This window comes from Aotus nancymaae, unplaced genomic scaffold (assembly GCF_030222135.1).
Source record: "Aotus nancymaae isolate 86718 unplaced genomic scaffold, 86718_ANA_hifiasm-v0.15.2.pri h1tg000028l, whole genome shotgun sequence".
NCBI classification, from domain to species: Eukaryota; Metazoa; Chordata; class Mammalia; order Primates; family Aotidae; genus Aotus; species Aotus nancymaae.
Genome location: NW_026988441.1, coordinates 7,346,461 through 7,357,569, shown reverse-complemented (window position 1 = coordinate 7,357,569; position 11,109 = coordinate 7,346,461). Strand labels below are relative to the sequence as shown.

The following is an 11,109-nucleotide window of genomic DNA, read 5'->3' as shown; positions in this document are numbered from 1 at the left end:
CTGAAACCAGCCTGGCCAACAGAGTGAGACCCGTCTCTACCAAAAATACAAAAATTACCCAGGGTTGGTGGTGCACACCCGTGGTCCCAGCTACTCGGGAGACTGAGGCCGGGGATTGCTTGAGCCCAGGAGGTGGAGGCTGCCTTGACCCGTGGTCACGTCACTGCTCTCCAGCCTGGGTGACAGAGCAAGATCCCTTCTCCGGGAAAAAGACCGAAGGAAAGGAATTAAATAGTACAATTGAGTGGAGCAGAGGACGGGGCCGGTGGCGGTGACCCGCGGGTGTCAGGGTCCCTAGAGCCCTTAGGTGGGAGGGAATGGGCAGCTGGGGAGGGCTGAGCTCCCGGGTGAGGCGCCCAGGCTGCCTGCCTTCCCCTCTGTGGGGTCCCGAATAATACAGGGGCTGTTATGACGCCCATTACCAAGATGTGGACCCTGAGGCCCAGAGAGGTGCAAGGTCTGGTCGGGACCTCAGGCTGCTATCCCGGCGCCGCCCCAGCCAGACCACCTGGGCTCCTCGCCTGGCGCAGGGGACCGGGTTTCTGGGGGTGCTGGGGGGCGGGGCATGCTGCCTGGGGGCTTCTCTGACCCTGTTTCCCTCCCGCCCCCAGGACCTCCCCTGGCCCGGGGCCGTCCCCTGAACCAAAACCCTCCAAGACAGCGGCAGGAGCGCACGGTCTACACTCGCAGCCAGCAGGAAGAGCTAGAAGCTTACTTTCAGGAAAGGCAGTACCCGACCTTTGACGAGCGACAGGAGCTGGCGCAGAAACTCGACCTCAGGGAGCAACAGTTGCAGGTCTGACCCCAGCCCCACCCTGCCCCGCCCCCGTCATCACCCCAAGAGGCCTCCCCACTGCTGTCACCGGGGCGTGGTCTACCCGGCCACCTCCCTCCCTGCTACGCAAGGGGTTACACCAGTGTAGACCTGGGCTGCACCCTGAGACCTGCTCCAACTCTGTGGGGGCCTAAACCCGCCCATGTGATCGGCCCAGGCTGTGCCCCACGGGGTCTCCCGGTGCCCAGACCTCAGGCCCCCTGAGAACCCCCAGGGTCCCTGCCCTTGACCCCTCCCTGGCCCCGGGCTCCTGGGCTGCAGTCCTCGCTCCTCCCCTCCCAGCCCACGCGCTACTCCCTCCTTTTCTCTCACTCTCCCCTCCCTTCTCCAGGCCTTGGAGCCCCGGGGCTCTCATAAGGTGGGATGTGGGGGGCAGGGGGTTGGGGAGGTGGGAGCTTTGAAGGGGGTTTGGGGATTGAGGGGCAGTGGGGAGGTGACCACAGGGCGAGGCTTGAGGCCGGCCAGCCCCCTCGAGCGGCTCACCCGGGGCCGAGGCGGTGCGCGAACCTCTCCTTCACACCTCCTCCCTGTCCCCTCACCCCTTAGGTGTGGTTCAAGAATCGGCGCGCCAAACTAGCCCGGCAGCTGCGGCTCCAGCAGCAGCTCCAGAGCTGCCCAGGGCGGAGAGGCCGCGGAGCCCGGGCTGCGCCCCCAGTCCCTGCAGCCGCTGCCTCCGCCCCTGGGGGTCCTGAGTTCCCGCAGGCCTGGGGTTCCTGGATGTCCCCTCAGCCGGGCCCCTCGGGAATCCTCCCAGCAGCAAAACCCACGACCTACAGCCTCCACCAGGCCTGGGGTGGTCCTGAGCGTGGCGCACAGGGTGGCTTCCCGGCTGCCGCGGGTCCAGGCCCCTGCCCGGTCCCAGTCCCACTCCCTGGCCCAGCCCAGGTGCCAAGCCAGCACCCAGGCCCAACTTCAGGCCCATTCTCGGGGTCAATGCTAGGCCCAGGCTCCAACCCAGGTCCAGTCCCAGGTCCATTCTCAGGCCCTGGCCCAATCCCAGACCCAGTCCTAGGCGGATGCTTGATGCCACCAGGTCCAGCCTCACTCCCAGCCCTGGCTCCAGACTCCACGTGGCCTCAGAGTCCCTATGCCTCCAGCTTCTGGCCAGACGCTCAGTTATTCTCTGACTTGCCGGGGCTGTTAGCACCCCTAGACCCCTTCGAGGAATCCTCCGTCTCCACCGAGAGGTCTCAGTACGAAGAGAAGGATGGCTCTGTGGACGAAAATCCCTCATTGCCCCCAGGGTTTCTGGATTTATAGGGGGCCTGTGCCTGCGAGGCCTTCAGATTCCAGCGGGCCTGGAGTGACTGGTCCACTGCTGGTGACTTTCTACAGCGAATGCACCACCCTTTACCCACCCAGCTGCAAGTGGGCATTTGCTGTCTTCACTGTGTGGCCATCATAGGTGGCTCTGCTGCAAAGGTTCCTGCCTCTCATTTGAGTTGAGCCTGAGCGTGTCTCTGCTGGGATTGGAGTGGCTGCTCACTGAGATGTCTGGCACTAGTGGATGCTGCTTGAGAGCTTTGTAAAGGGCTTTCCCCTGCACTCCTGGTGGTCCACGTCTTCCCCAACACTGAGGATTGTGAGACTTTTTAATATTTGTCCATCCTATGACTTACGGCTTTCTTGCAGTTGTAATATCCATTTACCTGACGATTGAGGGGTTGAGAAATTCTTATGGGCGTTAGGAATCTTCAAATAGTGACTGTTTTAAAAAACATGTTTTTCTTATTTTTATTAAATAGTGACTATTCATGGTCTTCTGGGCCCATTTTTTGTAGCTGATTTCTTTACAAGTATTCTTTTTTTTTTTTTTTTTTTTGAGTCAGAGTCAATCGCTCTGTCACCCAGGGTATAGTGCAGCAGCACAGACTTGGCTCACTGCAACCTCCACCTCCCAGGTTCAAGTGATTCTCCTGCCTCCACCTCCCAAAGTGCTGAGATTACAGGCTCCAGCCACCGTGCCTGGCCAAAATGTTGTTTAACCACAGAGACCTTGCATGCATCTTTCTGTAGATTTGTTTCTCGTACTTCATTTTCATTATTGTCCGGTATTTTACATGGTATTTACAATTTCTTATTGTTAAAAAACACGTTTGTCTTGTACAGAGGATTCAGTTGATCTATTTATTTTGTTTCTGGGAAACTCGCTCAATTCTTTCAAATTCTAATAAATTATCTGGACGTTGTAAATTTTGAAAATGAATGTAGTTCATGGTTACCCTGTGGACGTTGTTTTTTGCTAAGCCAGGGAGTGCCCCCTCCTCCACGCTCCACACCTGTCTCCACAGTCTGGCTTCCTCTGCCGCTCCCTGGTGGCCGTCCTGGCCCTGGGTCCCCGCCCACACCCACACAGCGGATTCTGTGACCCTGTCCTGGTCCGGTTTAGCAAATGCTCTAATCCTCTTAGGACAGGCCAGCCTCAGCAGAGCAGAGAGAGAATTAGATCAGATGTTGGGGGAAGGGAGGACGGCTGTGCGTGTGTATGTCAGGGGAGAGACTTTTAGGATGTAATCAAAGCTCCTCCTTATCTAGCAGACCCTGGTAGGAAAATACACACAAAAACACCGAAACTCCACACCAGTCAGATTCAGACTCTGCACTGTGGGAAGAGTAGGGAGGAATCTAATCCATCTATCGCAGGTGAGGGAATGCCGGGGGCAGGGGGGAGAGGTGGTCCAGTCTGACTGTGGATTCAGAATCACATCCTGGGGATGGGGGAGGGAGGGTGGTGCTCCTGGACCCTCCAGCCATATCAGTGAATGGGAAAAAGATTAGTTTATTAATGAATGAAGATGGAGTTTGCACGTGCCCTGATTAGCTGAATAGAAAGTGAAAGGATTAAGTAGAATAGAATTCCCCTCTTTTTCATCTCCTCAATTCTTTTTTTTGGAGACAGGGTCTGACTCTGTCACCCAGGTTGGAGTGCACTGGCACAATCTTGGCTCACCGCAACCTCTACCTCCGAGGCTCAGGAGATTCTCATGCCTCAGTCTTCCAAGTAGCTTGGATTACAGGCTTGTGCCACCATGCCCAGCTATTTTTTTTTTTTTTTTTTTTTGAGACAGAGTCTCGCTCTGTTGCCCAGGCTGGAGTGCAGTAGCATGATCTCGGCTCGCCGCAACCTCTGCCTCCTGGGTTCAGGCAATTCTCCTGCCTCAGCCTCCTGAGTAGCGGGGATTACAGGCATGCCCCACCATGCCCAGCTAATTTTTCTCTTAGTAGAGACAGGAGTTCACCATGTTGGTCAGGCTGGTCTCAAACTCCTGATCTGGTGATCCGCCCGCCTTGGCCTCCCAAAGTGCTGGGATTACTGGTGTGAGCCACCATGCCTGGCCAATTTTTGTGTATTTTGTAGAGATGGGGTTTCACCATGTTTCCGAGGCTGGTTTCGAACTCTTGACCTCACGTGATCCTCCTGCCTCAGTTTCCCAAACTGCTGGGATTGCAAATCACACGAGCCGCTGAGCCCAGCCAAACCTCCTGCTTTAACACCCGCTTCATCCTAGGTCCCTGGATCTAGTTTCTGATTTTCTTTTTTTTTTGTTTGAGACAGAGTCTCACTCTGTCACCCAGGCTGGTGTGCAGTGGTGTGATCATAGCTCACTGCAACCCTCAACTCTTGAGCTCAAGCAGTCTTCCCATCCCAGCCTCCCTAGTAGCTATGGCTACAGCCATATGCCACCAAGCCAGGCTAATTTTTAATTGTTTCCTGTAGAGTTGGGGATCTTGGTATGTTGCCTAGGCTCGTCTTGAACTCCTGGGCTCAAGTGATCCTCCCATCTCAGCTTCCTAAAGCATTGGGATTATAGGTTTGAGCCACGGTGCCTGGCCTGCCCCATCTCTTAAAAAAAAATGAGGTTGGTGGGGCGAGGTGCCAGTATGTTTTAAAACTCTGAGGCAATTCCTATGTGCAAAGTTTGAGTACTGCTCTTCTCAGTCAGATCCCTGCCGTGGAGTAGACAGACTCCAGGGAGTTGATGTCTGTCATTATTAAGAAGACACCAGGGGACCGGGAGCGGTGGCTTACACCTAAAATTCCAGCATTTTGGGAAGCTGAGATGGGTAAATCACAAGGTCAGGAGTTCAAGACCAGCCTGGACAACATGGTGAAATCCCGTGTCTACTAAAAAACAATACAAAAATTAGCTGGGCATGGTGGTGTGCACCTGTAATCCCAGCTACTTGGGAGGCTGAGGCAGGAGAATTGCTTGAAACCGGGAGGCAGAGGTTGCAGTGAGCTGAGACCACACCACTGTGCTCCAGTCTGGGCAACACAGCGAGACTCTGTCTCAAAAAAAACAAAAAAAGACACCAAAGCCAGGCACCATGGTTCACACCTGTAATCCCAGCACTTTGGGAGGCTGAGGTGGGCTGAATATCTGAGGTCAGGAATTTGAGATCAGTCTGGCCAACATGGTGAAACCCCCTCTCTACTAAAAATACAAAAATTAGCCAGGCATGGTGGCGGGTGCCTATAATCCCAGCTAGTTGGGAGGCTGAGGCATGAGAATTGCCTGAAATGGGGAGGCACAGGCTTCAGTGAGCCAAGATTGTGCCACTACACTCCAGCCTGGGTGGCAGAGCGAGACTCTGTCTCAAACAAACAAACAAAAGACTTCAGTAAAAGAAAACTCAAAATTGCCTTATCTGATTGTCTTTTTCACAGAAATCCAGCGAGATAAAATCAAGTGCCATAAAGAGAAAGACGTGGATGGTTATTTTTATACCAAATGAATACAGTAGCCACCAGCAAATTAGTTAGTTAAAAAAGGTTTTCAGGGGCCGGGCGCAGTGGCTCACGCCTGTAATCCCAGCACTTTGAGAGGTCGAGGAGGGCGGATCACCTGAAGTCAGGAGTTCATGACCAGCCTGGCCAACATGGTGAAACCCTGACTCTAAAAAAAAAAAAAACAAAAAAAACGTTTTCAGAGCCAGGCGAGGTGGCTCACGCTTTCAAATCCCAGAGCTTTGGGAAGCTGACGCAGAAGGATGGATTGAGCCTGGGAGTTCAAGACTGCCCTGGCCAACATGCTGAAACCCCGTCTCTACTAAAAATACAAAAATTAGCCGGCGTGGTGGTGCGAACCTGTGATCCCAGACACTCGGGAGGCGGAGGTTGCAGTTAGGTGAGATCAAACCCTAATACAACCCTCCAGGTTGGGCGACAGATCAAGATCCCATTTGGAAAAAAAAACAAAAAAAATAAGAAAAAAACCCCAGACTGCTCTGAAATTCTTCTAAAGAAAATGCCTGACAGGAAATGACTGAAGGATTTTGTGAGTTTTTATTGCGGTTACTTGGAGATGCAGCTGTGTCCCTAGAGACACAGATCAGAGACGGGGTGCATTCAGGGCCACCCCCCAGAACTGGGAGAGTTCTCGGCTTCCACATTCCTGTTGTGATGCGCCATGGCCACCAGGGGGCGACAACACACCACTGTTCCAGCCAAGGGAGCTCCCAGCGAGAGCTTGGTCCTGGGGTGTCCCAGGAGCCACCTAGACCTGCTGGTTCCATACAGGAGACCTCCGGGTGGGATCGGGGAGAGACGCCCCACATTCCAGTGGGAGAAAAGCATGGAAAAGGCACAGAAGCAACAAATTTCTTCCCACTTGTGTAATTTAAGCTAAAACCAAACAAACAACTAGAAAATACTTTTTTTGGAGATGGAGTCTCACTCTGTCACCCATCTGGAGTGCAGCAGTGCGATCATAACTCGCTGCAGCCTCTGCCTCCCGGGTTCAAGCGATTCTCTTGCCTCAGCCTCCTGAGTAGCTGGGATTACAGGCAACAGTCATCATGCTTGGCTAATTTTTGTATTTTTAGTAGAGACAGGGTTTCACTATGTTGGCCAGGCTGGTCTTGAACTCCTGACCTCTTGATTGACCCGTCTCAGCCTTGTTTTTGTTTGAGATGGTGTCTCGCTCTATCACCCAGGCTGGAGGGCAATGGCATGATCTCAGCTCACTGCAACCTCCATCTCCCAGGATCAAGTAATTCTCATGCCTCAGCCTCCCGAGTAGCTGGGATTACAGGCAACCGCCATCATGCTTAGCTAATTTTTGTATTTTTAGTAGAGACAGGGTTTCACTATGTTGGCCAGGCAGGTCTCAAACTCCTAACCTCGAGTGATCCACCCTCCTCGGCCTCCCAAAGTGTTGGGATTATGGGTGTGAGCCACCTCACCTGGCCTTTTGTAAGTTTTAAAAGCCTCCACAAATACTATTCATTGTATCTGCTTGAACAACAGAGAATAATAGAATAAAATTAGATTGGGAGTTACGCTCCTCAAGGACAGAGTAAGAATAAATTGTGGTGATGTGATGAAAAGAAATGGAAGCTTAATTGATCTGTAATTTCATTTCTTATTTTTATTACTAATTGTTGCTCTAAAATCTGTCACTGTAGCTCTTTCTTTCTTTTTGCTTTTTTTTGAAATGGAGTCTCCCTCTGTTGCCAGGCCGGAGTGCAATGGCCTGATCTCAGCTCACTGCAACCGCCACCTCCCAGGTTCAAGCAATTCTCCTGCTTCAGCCTCCCGAGTAGCTGGGACTAACAGGTGTGCGCCACCACGCCCGGCTAATATTTGTATTTTTAGTAGAGACGGGGTTTCACCATGTTGGGTCTTGATCTCTTGACCTCATGTTCCGCCTGTCTCGGCCTCCCAAAGTGCTGGGATTACAGGCGTGAGCCACCGCGCCCAGCCTCCTTTATACATTTCTTTGTCCGGGACAGATCTCTACACTAACTCTCCAGTGGGGCAGCCCCACTGTGGCCGCCTCCAACCCCGTCCTTGTCCTTATCTCTCAGGTGAATCACAGCTCACAGGCCTGGCAAGAGCAGCAAGTGAGCCTGGCCACTGTCTGTGCAACGCATAACGCCCATGCCACACTCTGAGGAGACAGAATCTCAACGGCCTCAGGTAAGTCAGATAACCCTCCCACGTGAAATCAACTCTCCCCACATGCCTGCAGCCCACATCAGGAGCACGAGAAGAGGCTCCCCGATGAGGCCACGGGAGAAGTGTTCCGGGTGATGAGCAATTAAAGCTTATACATTGGCCGGGCGCGATGGCTCACACCTGTAATCCCAGCAGTCTGGGAGGCCGAGGCGGGTGGATCACGAGGTTGGGAGTCTGAGTCCATCCTGGCAAACATGGTGAAATCCTGTCTCTACTAAAAATACAAAAATTAGCCAGGCATGGTGGCAGGTGCCTGTAATCCCAGCTGCTCAGGAGGCTGAGGCAGGAGAATCGCTTGAACCTGAGAGACGGAGGTTGCAGTGAGCTGAGGTCGTACCACTGTGCTCCCGCTTGGGTGGCAGAGCGAGACTCTGTCTCAAAAAGACTTTAGTAAAAGAAAACTCAAAATTGCCTTATCTGATTGTCTCTTTCACAGAAATCCACCGAGTTAAAATCAAGTGCCATAAAGAGAAAGATGTGGATGGTCATTATTTTTATAGCAAAGGAATACGGTAGCCACCAGTAAATTCGTTAGTTAAAAAAGTTTTTCAGAGCCAGGCGAGGTGGCTCACGCTTTCAAATCCCAGAGCTTTGGGAAGCTGAGGGAGAAGGATGGGTTTAGCCCGGGAATTCAAGACTGCCCTGGCCAACATGCTGAAACCCCGTCTCTACTAAAAATACAAAAATTAGCCGGTGCGGTGGCGCGAACCTGTGATCCCAGCACTCGGGAGGCGGAGAATTGCTTGAGCCAGGGAGGCGGAGGTTGCAGTTAGGTGAGATCCCACCACTGCACCCCAGCTTGGGCGACAGAGCATGATTCCATCTGGGGGGGAAAAAAAAAAAAAAAAAGAAAAACCCCAGACTGCTTTGAAATTCTTCTAAAGAAAATGCCTGACCAGAAATGACTGAAGGGTTTTGTGGGTTTTTATTGTGGTTAGTTGGAGATACAGTTGTGTCCCTAGAGACACAGTCAGATCAGAGACGGGGTTCATTCAGGGCCACCCCCAGAACTGGGAGAGTCCTCGGCTTCCACATTCCTGTTGTGATGCACCATGGCCACCAGAGGGCGACAACACACCGCTGTTCCAGCCAAGGGACGGGCCAGGGAGAGCTTGGTCCTGGGGTGTCCCAGGAGCCACGAAGACCTGCTGGTTCCATACAAGAGACCTCCGGGTGGGATCAGGGAGAGACACCCCACATTCAAGTGGGAAAAAAGCACGGAAAAGGCACAGAGGCAACATATTTCTTCCCACTCGTGTCATTTAAGCTAAAGCCAAACAACTAGAAAATACAATACTGTTTTTTGGAGATGGAGTCTCGCTCTGTCACCCATCTGGAGTGCAGCGGTGCGATCATAACTCACTGCAGCCTCTGTCTCCCGGGTTCAAGCGATTCTCTTGCCTCGGCCTCCCAAGTAGCTGGGATTACAGGTGCCCGCCACCAGGCCTGGCTAATTTACTGTATTTTTAGTAGAGACAGGGTTTCACTATGTTGGCCATGCTGGTCTTGAACTCCAGATCTCAGATGATCCACCCACCTTGGCTTCCCAAAGTGCTGGGATTACAGGTGTGAGCCACTGTGCTCGGCCTATCTTTTCATTCTCTTTGTCGGTTCTTTGGTTCTTTTGTGGAACAAAACTTTGTTTTTTTTGTTTTGTTTTGTTTTGTTTTTTGAGATGGAATCTCACTCTGTCACCCAGGCTGGAGTGCCATGGCATGATCTCAGCTCACTGCAACCTCCACCTCCCAGGTTCAAGTAATTCTCGTGCCTCAGCCTCCTGAGTAGCTGGGATTACAGGCAACTGCCATGATGTTTAGCTACTTTTTGTATTTTTAGTAGAGACAAGGGTTTCACTATGTTGGCCAGGCAGGTCTCAAACTCCTAACCTTGAGTGATCCACCCTCCTAGGCCTCCCAAAGTGTTGGGATTATGGGTGTGAGCCACCTCACCTGGCCTTTTGTAAGTTTTAAAAGCCTCCACAAATACTATTCATTGTATCTGCTTGAACAACAGAGAGTAATAGAATAAAACTAGATTGGGAGTTACACTCCTCAAGGACAGAGTAAGAATAAATTGTGGTGATATGATGAAAAGAAATGGAAGTTTAATTGATCTGTAATTTTATTTCTTATTTTTATTACTAATTTTTGCTCTAAAATCTGTCACTGTAGCTATTTCTTTCTTTTTGCTTTTTTTTTGAAATGGAGTCTCCCTCTGTTGCCCAGGCTGGAGTGCAGTGGCCTGATCTCAGCTCGCTGCAACCTCCACCTCCCAGGTTCAGGCAATTCTCCTGATTCAGCCTCCTGAGTAGCTCGGACTAACAGGTGCGCACCACCACGCCCGGCTAATATTTGTATTTTTAGTAGAGATGTGGCTTCATCATGTTGGCCAGGATAGTCTCGATCTCTTGACCTCATGTTCCACCTGTCTCAGCCTCCCAAAGTGCTGGGATTACAGGAGTGAGCCACCACGGCCTGCCTCCTTTATACATTTCTTAGTCCGGGACAGAGGTCTACACTAACTCTCCAGTGGGGCAGCCCCACTGTGGCCGCCTCCAACCCCGTCCTTGTCCTTATCTCTCAGGTGAATCACAGCTCACAGGCCTGGTAAGAGCAGCAAGTGAGCCTGGTCACTGTCTGTGGAACGCATAACGCCCATGCCACACTCTGAGGAGACAGAATCTCAACGGCCTCAGGTAAGTCAGATAACCCTCCCACGTGAAATCAACTCTCCCCACATGCCTGCAGCCCACATCAGGAGCACGAGAAGAGGCTCCCCAATGAGGCCACGGGAGAAGTGTTCCAGGTGATGAGCAATTAAAGCTTATACATTGGCCGGGCGCGATGGCTCACACCTGTAATCCCAGCAGTCTGGGAGGCCGAGGCGGGTGGATCACGAGGTTGGGAGTCTGAGACCATCCTGGCCAACATGGTGAGATCCTGTCTCTACTAAAAATACAAAAATTAGCCAGGCATGGTGGCAGGTGCCTGTAATCCCAGCTGCTCAGGAGGCTGAGGCAGGAGAATCGCTTGAACCTGAGAGACGGAGGTTGCAGTGAGCTGAAATTGTACCACTGCACTCCAGCCTGGGTGATAAAGCGAGACTCCATCTCAAACAAAAACAAGGCTGAGATGGGTGAATCACCAGGTCAAGAGTTGAAGACCAGCCTGGCCAAGATGCTGAAGCCCCAACTCTACTAAAAATACAAAAATTAGCCGGTGTGGTGGCGCGAACCTGTGATCCCAGCCACTCGGGAGGCGGAGAATTGCTTGAGCCAGGGAGGCGGAGGTTGCAGTTAGGTGAGATCCCACCA

At 52.2% G+C, this 11,109-nt stretch overlaps 2 protein-coding genes across 2 annotated transcripts in view; both read left to right on the top strand.

The window, feature by feature from the left end:
• Positions 1–408: 408 nt before the first annotated feature.
• LOC135276694 (tetrapeptide repeat homeobox protein 2-like) lies at positions 409–2,095 on the top strand. Its single transcript, XM_064380777.1, has 4 exons — positions 409–457; positions 612–796; positions 1,167–1,193; positions 1,382–2,095. The coding sequence occupies exons 1-4, from the start codon at positions 409–411 to the stop codon at positions 2,093–2,095; spliced, it is 975 nt and encodes a 324-aa protein (XP_064236847.1).
• Positions 2,096–3,302: 1,207 nt separating this feature from the next.
• Positions 3,303–11,109, top strand: part of ELSPBP1 (epididymal sperm binding protein 1) — a 105,011-nt gene continuing 97,204 nt past the window's right edge. Inside the window, exons 1-3 of the mRNA XM_064380776.1 lie at positions 3,303–3,478; positions 7,646–7,757; positions 10,380–10,491. The gene's annotated coding sequence lies outside the window, so the exon portion shown is untranslated. The remainder of the gene's footprint in view (positions 3,479–7,645; positions 7,758–10,379; positions 10,492–11,109) is intronic.